The 22,980-nt window shown below is 30.8% G+C and overlaps 2 protein-coding genes across 2 annotated transcripts; one reads left to right on the top strand and one right to left on the bottom strand.

The window, feature by feature from the left end:
• Window positions 1-497: 497 nt before the first annotated feature.
• LOC131842709 (L-xylulose reductase-like) lies at window positions 498-4,052 on the top strand. Its single transcript, XM_059191287.1, has 5 exons — window positions 498-605; window positions 862-1,114; window positions 2,112-2,226; window positions 2,442-2,644; window positions 3,150-4,052. The coding sequence occupies exons 1-5, from the start codon at window positions 554-556 to the stop codon at window positions 3,259-3,261; spliced, it is 735 nt and encodes a 244-aa protein (XP_059047270.1). The 5' UTR covers window positions 498-553; the 3' UTR covers window positions 3,262-4,052.
• A 9-nt stretch (window positions 4,053-4,061) lies between these two features.
• Window positions 4,062-18,006, bottom strand: LOC131842708 (casein kinase I). The gene is made up of 8 exons (XM_059191286.1): window positions 17,646-18,006; window positions 17,177-17,287; window positions 16,154-16,346; window positions 14,455-14,597; window positions 13,108-13,310; window positions 9,552-9,711; window positions 6,530-6,613; window positions 4,062-6,054 (listed from the first exon to the last, which is right to left on the bottom strand). Exons 1-8 carry the CDS (start codon window positions 17,719-17,721, stop codon window positions 5,996-5,998), a joined length of 1,029 nt encoding a protein of 342 aa, XP_059047269.1. The 5' UTR covers window positions 17,722-18,006; the 3' UTR covers window positions 4,062-5,995.
• Window positions 18,007-22,980: the final 4,974 nt, after the last annotated feature.

The raw sequence follows: 22,980 nt of genomic DNA, 5'->3' as shown, positions 1-22,980 counted from the left end.
ACTCAAAATCCTATTCTTAAGAAAACTCGGCTATTGTGTTATTACTATTACCTACCATTATCAGCTTTAACCGTAACTTACCGTACCGTAGCGTAACCTAATATGTAGCAGGTGTACTAAAATACATTTCTTCATAGAAATACGTACATCCGAAACAGACAACTGTTAATTTGTATTTCTGGCATTCTCTCCGGTGATGGAAGCAACAGCATTAATCAAATTAAGCCGACAGAAGGCTCACCTATTTGGATTCAAATTAATACCGAGCGAAATGTGGGTTCACCACGACTTAGTCTGCTGACAATGCCTGAGACATGTTTAGCAGTCGTGAATATATAGGTACGTTATCTAAAAATTCGTTTAACCTACCAACTTGTATGTTGATTTGACATTCTTATCACAATAATAATAAGCATATTTAATAGTTACGTTTCTTATTTATTAAAGCGACGTAGATAATGTAGGCAACAATTTAACTTTTAATGCGTATACCGGTGAGAAGATATTAGACTGAACGTTATTACTATATATACATATAATCGCTCCTTACATTATGGATAGAACTTTTAAAGGTAAAAGAATACTTGTAACGGGTGGTTCTCAAGGTAAGAAACTTTATATGTTTTATTAATAAAAACCCTTAAAATATTGCCTACTTAAATAGAAAGATGTTTCATGGCTGTTTTCTGGCTGAATGTCCCATTTTACATACAAACAAAAGATTATTTATTATGTACCTATCAAGAATTTTTAACAGTCGTAAAATGTAAATAAATAAAACAAGAACATAAGAATAATATAGTTAATAGCCAGCCAATATTCTACTCTGGTAAAAACATGGGCACGTTAATGAATCCGCAGGTATCGGATACGGAATTGCTTTAGAATTATGGAGGCAAGGTGCTACTGTCGTCGCAATGTCCAATCAAGAGGAAAGCCTGCAAAAACTGCATAAAGAATACCCTACTATTGAAGTAGCTTGTGTAGATCTCCATGATTGGGCCAAAACCAAAGACGCTGTGGAGGCTCTAGGCGTTTTCGATGGCCTCGTCAACAACGCCGGTGTCGCCAGAACCGAGTCATTCTTGGAGTGCTCACCGGAATACTTTGATGAGTAAGTTTACTTTAACACCTGTCTTACAACAATCAACAGTTAGATGGATGGTAATGGAATGGTGCATGCGCCAGCGCTAATGGTATGGGTACGCAGGGTAGCAGTGGATAATGATAAGATGAGCATGAGGTTGGGTTCAGTTAACATAGCAGAGGTTATCGGCAATTTCACCAGAAATTTATCACGAAAGCTTCCAGGGAGAACTACGTGTATTGCTAGCAATGGGGTTATTAGTCCATGTCACTAATCAACACTAGTCAATCCCTTCCCCAAACAACAACCTACAGTTAAATGGATGATATAGTGCGGTAGAATTAACGGTATACGCTGGCAGGGCAGCTGTGTGCAGTAGGTATGATGAGATGACGATGAGGTCAGGTCTGTGAGCCCATCGTGACAATATCACCAGGAATTATTCACCATAGTTTCCAGGGCGGACAGCTACTATTACTTTAAATTAATTACCATGAAATTATAAAAGCGCACAATATACCTATTATCTATTTATTTTAATGAGTCATGTCACAAGTAAACAGCATAAAAATAGTTCCTGAGCTGCGAATGCAATTTGATTGCGGTATCCTGCTTTGTTGTTGCAATAAACTAAATCGTGTTATATATAACTGCAGTTGTTATGACTTGTTTATACTGCTTGTTATAACTGCTGTGAAATCAGCACCTACTATCAAACTATGTACATGCTACATGTAATGTGCAGTAGTTGGACAATACCTGTGTATCATGTATACAATACCGCTCACAGAAGAAATTGTAGGTGCTGATATCACTGCAGTTATTATAACATAACAAGGTTAGTTCTGTAAAGACGCCTTCTTTAGAGCCAGGTAGGTATGTCAATCGTGGTAGAACATTAAAGCAATATGGCGAACAAGCAAAGTAAACGCGCGAGTATATAATATGCTGCTTTGATAACTTAACTATATAAAATCCCTCATTTCACATAATTTCCATATACAACCAAAAATTATTTTTACAGAACAATTAGTGTGAATACCAAGGCCGTGATCAATATAAGCCAGATTGTAGCCAAGAAAATGATACAAAATAAAATAAAAGGATCGATCGTGAATATTTCATCTCAAGCATCAAAGGTAGGGTATATATATAGGTTTTATATGAAAAAATACTATACGACTCGAATTAATATTATCGGGGGCGCTATTTTTATTCTTCTTGTAATTCCATCTTACATTTTGAATTATTTAAAGGATTTATTAACAATGTCCTAATTTAAGTATACCCTAGTAACTTTTTTTGTTAAACGTCTATTAAGCACTTATTTTACTATTATCTTAAAATTTAATAGGCAGCTCTTAAAGATCATACATCGTACTGCGCTTCGAAGGCTGCAGTGGATTCAATAACTCGTGTGATGGCTTTGGAACTAGGTCCATTTGGAATTCGCACAAACACAGTTAATCCGACTGTGATTATGACCGAGCTGGGTCGTAAAGTTTGGTCAGAACCCAACAAAAAGCGAGCTATGCTGTCCAAAATACCTCTAGGAAGGTAAGTTCGACATTCTTTTATTTGAATAGCACTCGCAGGTTTCTATATTCTTGTTACTGTCCATAGCCTCGCTCTCTATAGCTATGTTGTAATAGATACATTTTTTGTAAAATACAGGGACTAATTAAGTATTTTCTTTTTATACTGCTAATTATTTATTTATTTTATAATCCAGAGGTAGACTGGTAAACTGGTATGCTATAACCCAATAAACTTTCTTATTCGGTAGTGCTGTTCTCTGTAAATGTATTAGACACAAACATTATTATATTTCCTCAAGATTAGGATCATTGATTATATACGACAGTGGTACCAATCCAGCATACGGCTAATCTGATCATAAACGGTTACCACAGCCTATAGAGCTCTGACATACCAGGGTCATGTGCGCGTTGCCGACCCTTGAAACGTTACAATGAAATATACATATGTGTATACTATACCCTGCTTCATAAGAAAAGGTTATTTTATTACTCTATACTAATATCTTACTTTGCATTAACAGGTTCGGCGAAGTATCCGATGTAGTCAATACGGTTTTGTTCCTCCTGAGTGACCAAGCAAGCATGATTTCAGGTGCGCATTTGCCCGTCGACGGTGGTTTTCTTGCTACATAAAATGTAGTGTTTAACGAATAAAGCGAAAAAAATACCTAATTTTATTTTATTCAGTTTATTGTGCCAAATGAATTATACATACTGGACATAAGAAACAATTGCAAGCATAACAATTTATATATAATGCGTATTATGCTAAGATAGGCTAGCATAGATGTAAGTATAAAGAGAAAATATACCACGTGATAAGGTAAATTAAATATAACACAATGATACTTCTAGAACTAAAAATTAGTCCATTCTCTTTTTAATAAAAAATTACTCGCTTGGAGGGAGTAAATATTCTCATATACTTAAATTTAGAATTTTAAGATATCCAATAAAAGCCCACGATCTTTCACTAATCCCTTATCATTCTACAACTACTAATATCGATTCATCCCCTGCGCGTCGCCTATACGTGAACCGTACCACTCCACCTTCAATGAGAATTTAATACTTCAAAGCGGGAATATCATTTGGTACATGACACGTAGCTACACACACTCGCCCCAATCAAAAGGTATGCGCAGAATAACAGCAAAATAATCGAATGACATTAACACTACAACAGTTATGTATGTATTTATTTTCATTACCTAGGATATTGTAAAAAACAGTGTGTCAGCTTATCTAAATCCTTACAATTATTATATACAAGATCCATAAAGTCTTTCGTCGATTAGAGCGTACACTTACGCTAGAGCAAGCCACGACCATTCCGCGTCAGAAGCTTTTATCGAGATAAAATTAACGGCACTCAACACACTGGAGATACGAAGAAACAGTCGACGCCGCGTGACTGTCGTGCAGTCGCCGTGCCACTGCACAGTCGCCGCACATAACTGCTCAATCATTGCTCTCATCGCCGTCGCTTATAGCGGTTCAAGACAACACTGCCGTTCTCAAGCATATGAACACAATCTCAACATAATGCATCTAATCAACGTTATTCACAATAACAGAAGTATATATAGTTAAAATGTATTATGTATATGGTAAATGTTTGTATGAAAATAACAAGAACACTCGAGTGGACTCAAAACATATTCTGATATCTAATCTATCTGTATACAAAGAAATATTGTTGCTTCATTAATTGTTATTATTTAAAAAATGCTATTGTATACCCTGTTGAGACTAGCAAATTATGTATTACAATTGTATTAAAGTAATCATAATGTGCAGTCAATAACATGAGCCCCAAATAATAAGATAAGATTCAGAATAACTACATTTCTTACATCAATATTCAAATCATTTTTAAGTATTAAAAATATTGAAATAAAAACTAAAATCTTATTTCTGACAGGATAATAATAATCTTATAAGATTTGCAATACAACCCTCAAACGAAACTAAAATATTTACACAATATTGAACCTAATTCTCAGTCATATTAAGAGAAAGGTGGTCCATTACAATTTATAATCATTTCTGTATTTAAAAGGTACAAACAATACGCCACTCATCAACTACTGAGAAATTCATAATACAGTGCACAGCACTTATGAATTAATTAATATTTACAAACTTCAGTAACTAATTACACATGTTAACAGTAAATTATAACATTTTCCTGTTACTTGTGGTGAAATCTTTGCTAAATAGGAAATATAATAATTTAATACTACAATTAATATTGTAGTAAAATGGGATACAGCAATGGTAACCAATTATATTACATGTAATTTGTTTAGAATACAAAGCAAAAGGAGAAATTTGGTAAAATATAATTGAGATCATAGTTTTGTACACAAAAAGGAAAGAAACACAAGATTTAAAGTATTGACCTAACAACTGTTTGGAGAGAGCTTCATTTAAAAAGGGATACACTTCTGGAATAAATGTTTTAACACTACATTATATTCATTCAGGCCTAACCAATTGAATTTCTAAGATACTAGAACAATTTGAAAATTTATCTAGTTAAAACTATGGCAGTGGTTTGACAGACCTAGTAGGTCATACATGAAAAAGTTTGTAAGTTACAAATTCTTAAATTTGATGAATGTGCAAAATACTATTAAACTTGGAAGACAAAAAAATATTATGTGACAAAAAATAAAGAAATTATATATTGCACTCTTTTAAGTCATAGTATTTACACAAATAATATTTTATTTCGTTAGTCATCAGTTATGTAAATACTCTATGATTTCTAGCTTAGAAGCTGTAAAATTGTAATTGCAATTCCCTTAAGGAAATGATTCACTGTAGATAAAAGAAACAAACATAGAATATTCTTTTAATTATCTCTATTATAATCACAATTTAATCTATTTTAAAAATAAAAAAATACATCCCAATTGTCTCATTGATTAAGTAGATAGTTTTTGTCAGTATTTTGTAATACTCTTACATCTAAATATAACTGAGCATAAAGGTACAACGGATGCATGGGTAGGCCTATTTATTACTCCAATGAGTCACAATAAAACGTTCTATTTCATTTAGTCCACGGCCCACTCATTACCTTACTTATTCTAAAATTAAATAATTTACAATATATGAACGTTAACATGAATGCGTACAAAATCGTTTTCTTTAATACAGATTAGCATTCCGTGCCGTCACGTACGAACATCGGGAAGCGTTCGCGCTCGTGTCAATTCAATTGGATAGTAAATACACTCGTCATATGTGGATGTGCCGAGTCTGTAATGTCTGTTCGGGAGAACATAACATGCGGGTCACAATACTAACAGGGCTTCAGAATGTTGGTGTTATTTTAATGCACGGAGGGTGAGGCCCCTCACCGCCACTCCGAGATTGCTGCAACCGTCGTACTGGGTTGACCCGCCGCACCAGCCGCTAAACAATTACGTACAATTCTATTTAATATAGTATTGAGAAGGTATTATTACTAATTGGTACAGGTGACCTCATTGCTGTCAGGATGACACGCGGTCTCTCCAAGTTTATTCCTGATAAATTCGCCCCGTTAACTGATCTGACTTTACGCTTATCCTATCGCCTTCCTCCAGCGTTATATCGTTAGTGCAGGCGGTGACATCATTCTATATTCATCCATTGAAAAACAAATTGTTTTCATAAATATATTTTGTTCGAAAACAATGGGTAAATACTCGAATCCAAATATATGTATAAACTTTTAATAAGGAGTAGAATACTTATATATTTCTTTCATTTAATTATCAATGACTGGTTGTTGTAGATAAGCAATTTTTAATTAATTAATATTTATGTGGAGAATTATAAAATAGTGCTTATGCAATATATATCATATTATAAATTATATGATAAAATTTATATTGTATATACTCACTAGTTTCCTGTTCCTGATTTTGTTCATGGCGTCTAATAGTGGTACGGTCATTGCCACCTGATTGGTAGTTACCTCGTGGTCCTCCTATAAACATAGATATATAATAAGATTGTAAACATAATATTTAATTTAAAATACGAAATATGATAAACATGTGTTGTTTGCCATATTTATATTCCTGGAATGGACACTTTCTTGACCAGGAATTTAACATTTACTACATAACTATTTAAATAGATAGATATAGAAAAAGATAATGCAAGTGTAAAGTTTAAGTAAGTGATGAGTCTTGTCACCAAGCCCTGTAATACTATCAATGACGCTGTTCAATCTTAACAACTACAGAATTTTCAAATAAAATTAAGAGTTTATATAGGTAAACATCACTTAAAGAAATTACGTATAGCAGACATCAGTAATAAATAGCCTCTATAAAATTGACGCAAGTAGTGACTCATTAAGTATTACTTATTCTACATTGATTATAATATATTGATTTATGTATATTATTACAAATTAGTAAAATATTTTTAATAACTTTTTTGGCCTAAAAGCAGTGTCTTTGGGGTTCTGGTTCTAAAATTAAGCATATTCCAGAATTATATAGATTGATATCTAATGTAAAAACTACATCTTTGAAATGTTAATTTTCTCTTTGTTAGATGAAAATAGTTTATTCAAAAACGAAATGACAGTTTCGGGTCGTCGTTCATTAATAAACAAACATAAATTGATATGATATCTTTACTAAAACTTGATAATTACTTTATACAATGAGACAGCATCGTCGGCATTTTCAACTTGAGATATCAAAAAATTGATCTCAATCGGATTTCAACAAAACTTTGATAATCATTTCTAATTTTTTAAAATACAACGAAATTTTTGCATAAAAAAAACATAATAATAAAGTTAATATACTTATAAATTAGAAATATGAAAAAAAAATATAAGTTTCTAAGAAAAAAACAAACATAATAATAATTGAATGGTCAGAGATTCCGTTGCGACAAAATACATTCTTCTTTTTCGAATTGAAATTTTTTACAACACTAATAACATTGGTCCATTATGTATAGAGCGACTAATTTAAGTAATATTTAATTAATTTTGCTTATATACTTATTTCTACGAATTTTTTAAAGTTGTTGTTAAATATATATATATATAATATTTATTTTAGCATGCCAAGACAAAAGTCAGTTATGCTACCCTCCTATAACGCGGACTCTGAAAAGCACAAGCGGTTTTCGTCACATAATGGCAATTAATTGTTAAAATTAAAAAAGAGAACATTTTAGTATTTTTTAAAATAACGCTTATCTTGTAAGAAAATGTAAACGCGGTTTCCGTTTACTAAATTAAAATCATTGTTTATAAAAATATCATTATTATTTTTACAATGAATGGTTTTAACTATATAGTTTATATCATCTGGTTCAATGTGGATTGTAAATAAATTACCAAATTATATATAAATTATATTCTTCCATGTTTAAAGATATTTTATCTAATTTTATTTTATTTTACACAATACGATATTTCTAAATTGCGTGCCTGTTATTATACGTGTGTGTGTCAAATAATTATGTAACATGAAAGATATATATGTTTCTTATTTAGACTACATTGTCGCGTGAACTATATATAGAAAAACTACGTTCTTATATATAAACCTGTCTTAGCTTAAAATAACAACGAATCAAAATGTGAAGATCAAAACATGCATAGATCTATTACATGTGTAGATGATATTTTAACCATTAAAAGAAAATGGTATTAGGCGACATCATATCTGACAGTGAGGATGAGTGTTGAAAATTAAATCATTTTCAATTCTTTAGTCTATATCTTTTTTTTTGTTGGAAAACAGTTTTTTTGAGAAATTTAGTTTTTTAGTTTCATTTTTTCATCAAAAATGAGCTTCAAATTTGTCATTTTTATTGAATTGAACGATGTTAATGACACAGAGAGTCTTTCAAAATCTCAAAAAGTATAAAAGTAATCCCGCCAATGAGAGCAGTGTTTCTAAGGTCTTTTATTCTGTCCAAAATCTCTATAGCGCGTGATTTCATTACATATAATCAATGAGGCGTCTTATAATAATTTATAAAAAGGTTTGACATTAACAATTAATTATTTATCAACGCGCTACGAATTAGCCTGGTCAATTGATGCAGGAACAGCAATGATAGCAGTTGAAGCTTTTTTTACAACTTAGAATGGCAAACAAGTTTCTTCCTGATGGAAAGCGCGGTATATACATACAACGCGGTTCATATCAGCACATCCCTCATGCGTTATTCCTGAAAACTCGGGTGTTATTCCCCTGACTGTATATGTATTATATAAAATATACAAAATACCCACAGATATTTATAGTGCGAAAAAAGTATTCACTTCAACTAAATTATAATCGAGGTTAAAATGATTCAGATTATCTCTAAATATATTTCCTTTATTATAAACGTGACGAAGTTAATATACATATAAGGATGGGACCTAATTTAAAACACAACTATTATATATAAATAAAATAATTATTTGCTCATAATATTTAGAACAAGTTAATATCATATGTATCCGACTCTTATAATAAATTATATGGTATCTATTAATAAATAAACTGAATTAATACGTAAGAAGAATTAATTAGTAAATTTATGTTATAGTAATTTCGTCTTCCTGTCCCAATTATATAATTACCAAGATGCATTTAGTTGTACAATCGAACATTGACACACAGTAATATCATTTATCATTATTAGTACCTAATTAAGATAAATCACGTTATTTAAAAAAATACAATAAGTAGTTTATGTTACTTAGTTAAGTAGAAACATATCACATTATTAATTAAAATATTATCGCAAATGGTTCATACTAAATCCACACCGATTGAGCATCACGGTTATTTGCGTCTGTGTGCGTCATCATGTGTGCGTAAATCCATGCGATTATACCTCAAGTTGAGCGGCATCATTTTGTAATAGGCTCTTAATAACTTTTAAATGATACATACCAAACTTGAGCATATTCCAGTCAAACATGTAGTCGTAGGTGAAACCTTGTCGATGAAAGAGGGTACGGAATAGTTGTCGGAGGTGACTGTAGTCGGGCCGCTCCTCAAAACGCAGCCGTCGGCAGTACTTGAGATACAGTTGGAACTCAATCGGATGGTTCTGAAAACACGATTGCAAATTTTTTAATGAAGAATAGGAAAAGAAGCTTACGGTCTTTTACTCTCTTACAAACATAATCTAATGGTCAGAGATAGACAAATTACATTCTTCTTTTTAATTGAAATACGAACTAATAACTATGCCATATGTATTTAATTTACTAAATACAAAATTATATACTAGTCCTGTTTTTTATTTCAAATAAAAAAAGTGGTTTTAGTATATGTATTTAAAAAAATACAAAATACCCACAGATATTAGGCAGTGTTCACTTCAACTAAATTATAATCTTTAGACAAATAGACTGAGAGTCTATCTATTAGAATACAGCAGCTACCAACTTTTTTATGTATTATAACTGAAACTAGCATTCTTTAAACAAATCCTTATAATATAATATGTGTATACCTTTGAATTTCACTGCTTGTTCTATACTATCACATGCATGTATTATACATATACACCTTCCTCATAAATTACTCTGTCTATGTATCTATTGAAAACTGCATTAAAATCCGTTGCGTAATTTAAAAGATATAAGAGAACAGAACAGTAGCGACGACATTGTTTTATTCAATGTAAAGATCAAACAATAACGACCTATCCAAAGGTAAGGTAAGAGTCATCTGTATACATGAGCAGCACTATGGACATCATATAAACACATACAGCTGTGGTACCATTCGTTGCCATTCTGAAGAATTAAAATAACATGCCACCCATAGTCAGTAATTTCATTTCCTTATCTAATACATCAACCGAAACACAAAGCTTGCTGTTTGCGCTGAAATAAGAGAGAGCTAAAGTCTATCTCAGTAAAACTCTAGTAGCTTTGTCCATATTTTTCATATACTAGCAGAAAGACAAAGAATAGGCATGATGACACTATCTAAGAATGCCTGAAAACAGGATTTCATGTAATTTTATATGATAGGCTGATTCATATTTAAACATTTATTTTCAGATTACAAGTGAGATTATATTTATTTTAGTAAAAATAAAAATGCAAAACTTATCAATCCACCATGATAGATCGAACACCAATCAGGAGCGCGTGACGTCACTCATTCGTAAACAATATCGGTGTTGTCAATTTAACATATTTTATGCTATATTTGGCATAATTTTACGTTGTTTAGCATATTTGTTGTTTGTTCAAGTCACCGTTTATTGGCTATGTGCAACAGCATCTTTTCACTTCCTTTTTCTTATACAAAAAGATGTGAGATAGAAATAGAGTACAATATCGCATACATACTGTAATTTGAATTGAAATTTTACAGTCTATAATTTTTTACGAGTGCTTGATAGACGTTAATATGCCACCTAAATTATCTAAAGTCAGCATTACCGATTAAAGTGGGAGGAAATCTAACATTTCCTCCCATATTTATTTTGTTCAATAACATAATTGAATAAAACATAAAATAAAATAGATTTTATTGATTTTAAAGATATAATAAAAACGTGTACGTAAACAAATAATGTTTTATTTGAGAAATGTTAGCATTATTTTAAAATAAATAGCATAATTTTGGCAAAATTTTAATAACAGTTTTGCAATTTTGTTTATTGTCGTGATGTCAACGCTGTACATAGTACTATACGAAGTTCTCACAAAGTTGTTTTGCGTTATTTGTAAATTAAATAACTTCTTCGGCGTTTTTATTATTGTATTAGTACATTCAGGGACCGCACACCATCGATACACATTGGGATTCATGATTATTGCGCTTAAATCTTCAAAAACTTTCAACAAACACACTTATAACTCTACTATAAATTGTCACTTGTCAAATGTTTACGAATGGTTGACGTCACAGGCGACGCCATTGCTATTCTAGCGTTTTTGCACGAAATTTAAATTGTATTTTTTAAAAAGTAATCTTTCTATCAAATTCTTAGGTTTTTTTTAAAATATGATTTATTTTGTATAAAGATAGAATGTAAGAACATCGTGGAGTGTTTTTTAAAAATCAGTCATCATGCATATACTGTTTCATTGTAATGAAGAATGTTAATAGGTATGCCAAATCGGTCGAAAGTTTGATATAGTAAAGTTTGTATGTATACAAATATACTAGTTTTTGTTTTAGTCAAAAATATCTATTAGTTTTGATTTTATAGGCATTTAAACTTATTTCAACTATTAAAACTAAAATTTCGAGTCTCGCTAACAGTCACGTGACGTGTGACGTCATTTTACAATGGTCCGCTCCGCTTAGTAGTGAGTCGTCAGTATTTTGTTTTGTTTTCATCCGCTCATTACGTTATTATTCTATTAATTATTGAAATGGACGAGGGATTCGAAAAATGGCAATCGGATAATATGCTTAAAATAGATGCAATAATGGTTTCCCATTATTTATCAACAAATAGTGATTTCGTTGACGCCGAAATGCGAGGAATAAAAATGCAAAGGTAAGTTAACTTTTCTTGCTATTTAGAAAATAATTTATGTGTTTTAAAGTATTTTGTTAAAAGAAATACCCAACTGATGTCATATTGCAAGTATTGCAACTCATATAAGCAGAAGTACCAAACGTTTTAAGTTTTACGTTATATATATATATAGACAACAAATATGTGTTAGAGTTTTATATCTATAGGTACGTATGTACATCTGTAAATATAGGTACCTCTCTTAGTAAATTTAACTAAACACATATATGTATTGATTTATAGTGGGTTGAACAGATGATACTAAATATTTTTGTAATTTTGATTTGTCTTATTAATAAAATACGTAGGCCGTTTTATTTATTTTTATTTCTAACTTATTCCAAGTGGGCAAGAGACAGCTTTCGTGATGATGCTATCGGTTACATACAAGTAAAAAGAGCAAGTGATGTTTGTATGGTACACGCAGATAACGTGTGGTACGTACGCGGTGTTCGCGTACTATAGCATTTTTAATGTGGCTACATCGTCGAAGAGCCGACGACTGACATCAAATTTGTTGGATTTTTTTGTGATTATTATAAAAATAACTATTATTACTTTGGTGGTTGTATTTATGTATTTTGGCACATCACATGATTTCCTAGTATTTGGTTTGGTAATTTTTGAAGATATTTATAATTTCTAATGAAACGTAAGACGACTCCGTGCTGAGAGCGCGAGCGGACAGAGCGAGTGTTGTACTATGACGTCACACGAGTTCGCATCGCACGTTTACTTCTATAAATCAGAAACTAATTGACGTATTGAAGTAATTCTTTCACTTATATTTTTTATTTTTGACAGAGAATATGGAAAGCTATTATTCAAAATTAGTTAACATTCTTCATTGTAGAAGAATTCATTAATAAATTGACGATTATTATAATATAAGCACGCGATAAATACGTAGATGATATATCAATCAATATATGTATTAATCAGTGTATTACTTACTTTACAAAGTTCATCAAATGGTGTCGAAAGTTTTTTTTCTGATATTCTCTCATATTTTTGACGTTTAGTAGCAGCCTTGAGACCCTGCCATGGGAGACTACCACGGTTGAAGTACATTAGCACATATCCAAGTGACTCTAGGTCATCACGGCGCGATTGTTCTATGCCTAAATGTGTGTTAATCGAAGCATATCTTGCCGTACCTGAAATATATTTTTTTTAATACTTTAGACAGACGATTCAGAATTATATTGCGTAAGTAAGAAATAGGGCACTTGAGATAAACTATGATGGTGGACTTTATTTTCTCCATCTAATTTATGAGTGTGACAATCAATTTGCTAACTCATTACCTACTTGTTTATACATCAGACAATTATACAACGAGAGATGCATCCAACTGACAGCCAGACTGATAAAAGACATAACAACTAGGAGGATAATAAGTTTTTTTGTATAATCAGCACTATTATATTATAGACATATTACTGTTGCTGGATAAATTTAAATGACACTAATTTGGTATACACATAGATCAGATTCTAAATACACATTTATTGTATGTATAAAAAGATTCCTGTACATATTTTTTTAGTTTAGGTTATTTTTTACGAGCATATAGAGAATTATAGAAGTGTTTCAGAAAATACGAAGAATTGTACCAGCTCCCAACAGATCTGCCTTACTGCGTCGAAATGGATTACCCTAATTCATGCAGGTACCGCAAGAATATAATATTTTCTAGTAGTAGAACAAAATAAGCCAGATGCTATATATATATATATATAACTAGTTGTGCCCGCGACTTCGTCCGCGTGTCTTATTTTTCTAAAGGTAGGTAAGGGTAACTACCCCTTATTACATCAGCTACCTGCCAATAAAAGTCCTGTCAAAGTCGGTCGAGCCATTTCAGAGATTAGCCGGAATAAACAGAAAGTCAGACAGACAAAAATTGTAAAAAATGTTATATTGGTGTGTGTAGTATTTATATTCATATGCATGTAGTAAAAAACTATTACTTCAATATTAGAAACAGACACACAGATTTTATTTATATGTATAGATAATACATAAAAAGTAATATTATGCATTTAAATATTTAATATTAATCTACACATTCACCTTAGAATGTGTGGATTACAAGCCACAAGTCACTATTATATTTAATTGAATATATTTTCCTATAATCCAGTATACAAAAGATGATAAGGGGCATGCATGACTTATTATTTTATATCAATACAATTAATTGTATTTTCAATTCTCCTTATTATTATTTTTGCAGTCTTATGTTACATTTACTTATGTAAAACTTCTTATTATATAACATAGTTATAATTCATTTACCTGTTAAGTTTTTGTTTTCTCTGTATGGAATATGTTGCATAGTACGAGGATCCTTGTACTTCTTTGCTAAGCCAAAATCTATAATGTATACTAAATTCCCTTTTTTACCTAAACCCATAAGAAAGTTATCTGGTTTGATATCTCTGTAAGAAAAATATATTTAGATTAGTGATATTAAATATTGTATATAATAGAATATGGGTAAAATTATCACACATTTTTATATTATAGTCAACTTCATATCAACATTTTCAATAATAATATTTAAATGATCTTCCTCTGGTTTTATTGTGCAAAATATTGAATTAAATTGACTTTAATGTGTAAAATTTCTAAGCATGTTATATTGGTTATTTTAAGTTTTATATGTAAATAAAACCTAATAAAAGTATATCATAGATAAAGGCACAAATACAAATTCTTTTAAAAACAATATTGGTGTTCTCAGTCGTAGTAATAAGAGATGTTGCTAGATTTACAATAGGGTAATTATAGATTAGAATCCTTATCTAGTCACATTTTAACATGTTTCATAACAATTTTATCTGTAACTATGATGAGATTGAGATATTTTGAACCATTTTTAGAATTCAGTTAATATATTCAAATCTGCAATCAACTATATGGGAAGTTACTAAACTTGAAACTAATGGATGGATGAATAATAATTTCAACTTAACATTTGTCTATTTGAATATATTAACTTAATTCTAGTCATAAAAAAAATATTATTACATAATTATCACAGAACAATCAAACAATTGTTTGTAAATATAATTATCTTAATTATGTACAATCTATAATAGTATCAGTAGTACAAGTTGGTCCACTAGCTATAAAATTGCAATGAAACCTAAAATTTGATGCTCTTCTTTTTTAAATTATATTGACTGACTTATTCAACCAACTACATAGCAACACAAGTATCTCTACCTTATAGCAAAAGTGGGTTATCTACCTAATTTATTTGTTTGATTTGAGATTTGGAATCTAGAGCTGCATACTTTTTAAATAAACATTAATATTTTGACTTAAGGATAATGAGATAAGATTTGAACTTAAGGATAATGTTCTTTCAAATATATTGGAAATAGCAATAATCTTGAAAATCTATTTTAGAGTCATATCAAATATTTATAATACAAATAAAAATTAGGACAAATTTATATGTAACCCTATTGAATAAGAAAATAGAGTATAATATATTACATATTATATACTAAATAACATCATTGTAATGACCTATCACCCAAAGAGGAGAGCCTACTATTACTTTTTGGTTCAAGGACTCCTTCACTAGCACATGTTTGTGTTTTGTTTTCATTAATGCTTTTACATTTTTCTAATAAATGTTTTTTTACAATACCAAAAAATCTAATTTCGACCCTCAAATTTAAATTATTCAGATGCTCATTAATATATATAAATTTTCCATAAGAAACTCTTAAAATGGTAGTAAAACCGTACCAAAATCTGTTGCATAGTTAAGATGTAAGGTGAATAACAGCTACTTTATTCTATTTATAGTCATAGTATATATATATAAATAATAAACATGGACAAACTACAATATCAATCATAGGTTGATAACAGGAACTATTAAATGTTTACTTAAGGAGAATATAGTGTTGTGTTCGAGTTTAAATGTAATTGTCATGTGTAGCAACAAATTATAGCAATAACAAAACAAAATTCATGCCTATGGATGAAGTTCCTGTAATGTATGTCTTCAATGCGAGTGATGAGCTGATCAGCAAGGATAAGCACAGTCTTCAGGGAAAAACGTCGCGAACAGAAATTGAACAGATCTTCCAAGGAGGGACCAAGCAATTCCATTACCATTACATTGTAGTCACCTTCAGACCCACACCATTTTATTGCAGGAATGCCAACTGTTGACAATACATATTTTATTATATAATTGTATATTAAATTTTATATTATTTACAAATAATTAAAATAAATGTAGCTTCTAAAAACAACTTGCATATTTATCATTTGAGTGTCACTACACAGGGTTATTGATATTGGGTATAAGTTAAAACTATAAGGTACAAATGTTCACCGAACAAGTCTCTGCAAGATATAAAATATAATCTAATTTCTATAAAACTTAAAAAAAAAATAACCTATTGGTCAACTTGTTTATTGTGTGCACTATATTTATAAAAAGGGGCAATTCAGAGTTAATATCAATTAATTGTTATAATGCAAATTGCTACTTTGTATTTTTTGTAATAGATGGTGTTCATGATGCACATATTGCAATATACAAAATGATGTCTTTATTTAAATTGTGTTTATGAGTCCTAATCAATAATTATTACTGATCAATAAATAATTGTTTTCGAATAATAATTCGGTTAGGATGTATAATTGCTGATCAAAAGTTTAAATAATAAAAAAAGCAGTATCATTTGGTAATAAATAAATACTCATGGATATGTCACATGATCCTAAACTATGCAAAGTTTGTACTGCAATTACTATAGCACTAATAGATATAATTATCTGTAGGTAAATCCAGATCAATACATACACATTTATGAATGATTTTGTCTTAAAGCTTTTCAAAATTAGTTATCATTAACTGATGCTTTGGAAAATAATTATATGAATAAGATCCTGTTATCAGTGTTTTACAACTACAAAGTCTAGATAAAAGAATTTTCAGTCAAGGTGTAACCTATAAAAACTATAAAATTAGATTTATATTACTTACGCCCTCCTTGCATTAGCTTATAAAATTTGCTCTCTATGTGTAACTGGGGATGTCGTGTTTTTATGCATTCTAATTTAATAGCTACCTCCTCTTTGGTCACAATATTCGTTCCTGAAAAAGAATTTTATTATAAACCGCGTATATCAACAAGTCTACTTGATATTTTAATTTAACAACTACAAACTGAAAAGATTGAAGGTAAATGTATGCGCCTATTCAAATTTCAAACAAAATATGCAGCATCAATGGAGAATCATGACATCGTATGATGTACTTGTACAGATGACCCAAAAAAGGAGTAATCTATTCAAACATGCAATTCATAAATAAAATGTCCTTTAAAATAAAGAATCAAATATTATTTGATACATAGCCCTTGAAAATTATCTATTTCGAAACAAAAAAATTGCAGCTGGCCTATTACATTGACCATCTTTCTTTGTTTACAATCATCTGTATCAACACTCACCAAGATAAATATCCCCGAAAGAGCCTGAGCCGATTTTACGACCCAGTCGGTACTTATTACCAACTCGAAGTTCCATTTTGATATTTCAGAATTGATGAAATCACAATAATATCACTGACCACCAAATCATTACAGGACGGCCATATTGCGATATAGACGCAGATCTCTATTTGGGCGAACTGTGTAATTATGGGTGGAATTAGTTCGTATCCTATATTGATTGTTATTAAGTAAGTGCTTATCCTACAGACAATCTTAGACACGCTTAGATTACTTCTATTACATTAAATATATCAGAAACTTAATAATAATCTACTTATACGCGCACATGAGGAATTCTTTTCATTGAGAATCGGTGAAATTTTTTAGGGAGACCATGGTAATAGTCTATGGCAATAATTTTGAGTGTTGCCATTAGTTTTACTACAATATGGATTAAATAATTTTAATATAAATAAATTTACCGAAACTAGTAGATATAACTAATTTAAAAATAATGTCACAGGAGAAAACTAATGTGTGTTATCTAATTACTTTTTAATATAATAAAGAATGGTTACATCTACCTTACATTAAACATCAATATATGCTTCGGTTTATCAGTTTATCAATACTTACTTTCAGTTTCAGGTAATAACTGCCTTTAGAATTTGAGCATCATATCATAAATATAAAATAATGATTAGCAAATATTTCAGAAACACTAAATACACAATTTATATTTCAGAAAACAAGCATGAAAAATCTAATTATGCGGAAGCCCCGGTTCCAAGATATGCTGTACGAAAGCTCTAAAATAACTATACAAATATCTAGAATAGCAATTTATATTGAAATAAAACGTAAAATGCACATTATTAAGATATTAAGTGAATGCTTCACTTTACATGAAAATTATATTCCGTTTGGTAAATAGTTTAAATAAAAGGCAACACTAATATAGTTGAAACATAAAAATTGCCAGGATGTAAAAAATAATATGTATGAATTTATTATAAATGCTACTATCTATATATAACATAAACTCTAATATTAATGTTTCTTATTATATTTTATATTATTCTTATTATATCCCCATATAAAAATAGTATTCCCTCAGCGTAGTAACCATTTTTTTTAAATTAATTTTAAACTTACTCGTTTAAAAAATATTAGAGAAACGAACTGATTGAACTTTATGCTAGTTATATGGTCGGCATATAACAATTTTGCGATTGATCAATTTTACCGAAGGATAAAATTACACAAAAAATAAAACAATTTTTTCTATCTATCATTATTATTCATTACCTACCTACATATGTCATATGCGATGATGTAATCATCATCGTTGGCATATCAACCACTGGCAACTTCTAATTAGGTACTTATCCAACGTAACATTAGAATTTTAAATTGTGTCCTTTTCACTGAGATACAGTTCGATTAGATTTGAAAGAATTAAATATCGTCACGGCTATACTACGGTCTACGGATAAGAATTAACATTCAATATTCGAAATTAGAACCATCGTAATGGCAAATGAGCCTACAGCCAACTTTCGAGTTAATTTAGTTTGTTTTTGGCTTTTTTTTATCATCTGAGAGATAGTCAAAAAGATATATAGATATTCATATGCAAGTTTATTAGTGTCACGCAGTCTCGATTGATTTTTTGTGATTTTTAAGTCGTATACGTCATAATAAAATTTTAAAGTATATACATATAATAAAAATTTAATGTACCTACTTACTTATTAGATATTATAATTTTAATATCTATTTAAAATAAAAGCAATACGATTAGTATATGGTCTGTCTGGTACCTATACCAAATGGATATCAATATGACTGAAACAACAAGGTCAGAAGCTACGAGAGGAATTGACTCGGCGATGATAACGATGCAAATCAATGCGTTTAGTTGAACTTAAGTTCATTTATTAATAACATCATGTTACCACGTCTATATGATACTTATATATTGGTTTGAAACGTATCTCTACCAAAATTATAATAATAAGAATAGAAATAGAAATAGAAATAATCTTTATTCAAATAAACTCATTACAAGCACTTTTGAATAGTCATATTTTGATTCTACCACTCATTCGGAATGCAGATTCATCACAAGAAGAATGAGCAAGAAACTTGTGTGTTGCTCTTTTTAATAGATGTTTTTTTTATATAAATAATTACAGTGTAACAAGTAAGAGGCATGCGACAATCAACATAGAAATCGCTACGCACTCATTATTAGTGTAATCAGATAATATTGTCAGTGCTATGTATTTAAAATATTTCTACAAAAACATTATTATCGTTAACTAATTCTTCAATTTTATAGTAAGCTTTTTTGCAAAGGAAGTGTTTTATTTGACATTTAAATCATTTTTCTGGCAGATTTATAACAGACTCTGGTATTTTATTGTAAAACCTTACGCAATTGCCATTATATTACATTATTGCCATAATAATTACATGACTTTTTTTTACATATAAACAGTTGCCTAAAGCAATGACTAATGTGGTTAACTTATCATACCTACCATTAACCACCTTATTTAAAATATTAGGCAATGAAGCACCAGGAAGACAATTATTTATGACATGTTGATATAGACTTTCTGATAATGAACGGCCCAGACCCTTACCATATTCATCTGAATAAATAATTGTCCTTCGTACTGGTGCAACATTACAATTATCAGTTTTTAAAGACAAGTTAGAATTGAGTAAACTAGAACAAGGAGTGATTGACTCAGTCAAAACCGATGTGATTGACTTATTGTTATTTCCATTAGGGCTATACTGACAAGATTTAGGAGATTCACACACCGGTGTCTCACAACAACATTTCTCTGTCAATGAGGTGAACCGCTCCATGTTGTAATTTCCCAACTCTATTAATTTATCCAGCGATTTACTATAATTATTAATTTCAAGTTGAGCACTTCAGGACATCTACAGGACAGGCCAAGCCGCCGAAGTCTGGGTTGAGTGCCAAGTGCGAACCCCGGACTTCGGCCCGCGGCACCTCGAGGTTATACCATGTGGTTTTTTAGTGGGTACGAGTCCCACACACCACCTCGCAATCCCTCTGGCGGGGTGACGGTCTTGTTGAAGATTTTTCCACACGATAAAAAAAAAACAGGTATAAAAATTCCAGCTGCGACCATAAGAAGTAAGTCGTTGTGCTAAACCGCTAGATCACCAAGGCCATCAATTATCGGACTACTGTACTTGCAGTTTCTACAAGACTAGACGACAATTTGTGGTAGACGATGGTTTTTTCGAACTATTCTAATTAAAGCAGCACTTCAAACCCGCGAAGCTTAGCCAGCGAAGTTTTTCACAGAAATATCCGCATGAAAAATAAGCTCAGAGTTTCGCTTAAACAGGTTGACTATTTTTTTCCACTTGGCGCTATTTTTTATCGACTACCTATATCTCTGATCGGGATCATGGACTGTAATCTGTTTTGTATGTCACACATGGAGTCAATCACGGATATACGTAAACATATTACTACAATGTTGTGTTGCGAATGGGATACAATACATAGTCGTGAATTTATGATTAGATATTTTATATGTATTATGTTAGTATGCTTCATTAAGACCAAGATATAGTTAAATATTTTCTACAAGTTGAAAATGACAGCTGTGAAATGAACTATGAAAATGAATTCAAAAATGCAAATTTATTGAATTTATTGGATGAGTTCTGCATTCTACCAGCCCTACATTTGGTACAGCAAGGCTTGTATTGGTGGAAAGTACGCCATTGTAGAGTACTTAAAATTATATGTGAAGTTGTAAGTCTCTGTGTTGCTAGAGCCCAAATAGGATACTGACATATGACTACAAACAAAAGACAAATTAAGTTTATATAAGAAGGCACGGCTCGAAACTTTCTAACTGCTTGGACTATTTTAATGGACAGGTATATAAAACATAAGAAAATACCAGAGAATGTAGGTGTTCCATTATCCAGACGAAATAACTCCTATTTACGAAAAACAATAATTGTGTAATATTGTTAGACCTTACTGATATTATGACTTATGATAGCTTCATGCGAAACAAATACATCCAAAAACTATTTAATAAAAACAATTAAATATTACAAAGTAATAAACGAAATAGTGAAAAATTACTATGTAACCACATAGTAATTTTTATGTAATTTATATATATTATATATATAGTAATTTATATGTATATTTACATGCTGTCGAAGTGGTATCGTGAAATACCTCTATTTCAGAAATATCTTTCCAATTCTAAAAGACCATGGCCTGTCTAGAACTGCATTAAGTTCTATACTAGAAACTGCATATGAAGTTGCACTAGCAGGTTCCTACCAGATTTGTCTGGGCAGGGAGAGAAACACGAGCGGTTTTTTTTTACGGATGACAATGGAATGGTGCACCCACCTGCGCTAACGGTTTACGCTGGCGGGGCACCAGTGGAGGATGATAAGATAAACATGAGGTCAGATCAGTTAGCTACAACGTGACAAATTCACCAGGAAATGATCACGATGGTTTCCAGGGGGAACTGAGTGGAGGTCGACCTGACATGGTACATTGCTAGTAATGGGGTTGTGAGTCCACATTACTAACAATCTCCCCCCCCCCCCGTCCCCCCAAACACGAGCGTTGTAGTTGGCAAGTAGTGTAGTGTGTAGTGCTAAGTGTTGGTTACACGCGAGTCAAAATTCCCGGGAACTGCTCAGAATTTTCCTATAGAAGTCAGATAAGGTATATTTGTTTTGAATTTTGAATTATATAAGGTTTTCTAGATATCTATTACTTTTAATAGGCGCAGTTAAGAGTTCATCCATTCTCTCTTCATGATTTGCTCCAACGACTATTTTGAGCATTTTACTACATAATAGGTAGCTGTTTCTGTTTGGTTTGTAAAATATCCTGTACCAAACTGGATATTAGTATTTATCATGAAAGCCCAGAACTCGTGAAGTAATATTAGGTACTCTTGCTATACATGTAATATATACCCACGTATTTATATTTTTTTATCTTGGCAGATATTAAGTAATCCTACAAACTAATTTTACGTTCATATGACAATTGAGATTTTAATTAGTTAGTTAGTTTAGTTAAATACTTGTATTTAACTAAACTAACAATACACAATTTGTCAGCGAATGATTGTAACTAAAATTAGTTACCTCGGTATTGGAGTTTCAGGAAAATGAAATACAATTGTTTTAAACTTTGCATTTATCATAATTGAACATTTATAATGTTTTAATAATAATATGTTCTCACAGGAACAGACATAAAGTATTCTTCAACAAATAAGTAACCAATTAATCAAGCCTCATCTAA

The sequence above is a fragment of the Achroia grisella genome, unplaced genomic scaffold (assembly GCF_030625045.1).
Source record: "Achroia grisella isolate CSIRO2021 unplaced genomic scaffold, CSIRO_AGI_Agris_v1 utg241, whole genome shotgun sequence".
Taxonomy (NCBI): domain Eukaryota; kingdom Metazoa; phylum Arthropoda; class Insecta; order Lepidoptera; family Pyralidae; genus Achroia; species Achroia grisella.
Note: the sequence above shows the minus strand (reverse complement) of the source record. Positions and strands in the feature narration are given on the sequence as shown.

Excerpts from the sequence above, each read along its gene's own strand:
- LOC131842709 (XM_059191287.1), top strand. The coding sequence starts at position 554 with ATGGATAGAACTTTTAAAGGTAAAAGAATACTTGTAACGGGTGGTTCT. Across the intron at positions 1,115-2,111 it reads TCACCGGAATACTTTGATGA|AACAATTAGTGTGAATACCA; the intron begins GTAAGTTTACTT and ends TTATTTTTACAG. Across the intron at positions 2,227-2,441 it reads TTTCATCTCAAGCATCAAAG|GCAGCTCTTAAAGATCATAC; the intron begins GTAGGGTATATA and ends AAAATTTAATAG.
- LOC131842708 (XM_059191286.1), bottom strand. The coding sequence starts at position 17,721 with ATGGAACTTCGAGTTGGTAATAAGTACCGACTGGGTCGTAAAATCGGC. Across the intron at positions 13,311-14,454 it reads AGAAAACAAAAACTTAACAG|GTACGGCAAGATATGCTTCG; the intron begins GTAAATGAATTA and ends AATATATTTCAG. Across the intron at positions 6,614-9,551 it reads CTGGAATATGCTCAAGTTTG|GAGGACCACGAGGTAACTAC; the intron begins GTATGTATCATT and ends CTATGTTTATAG.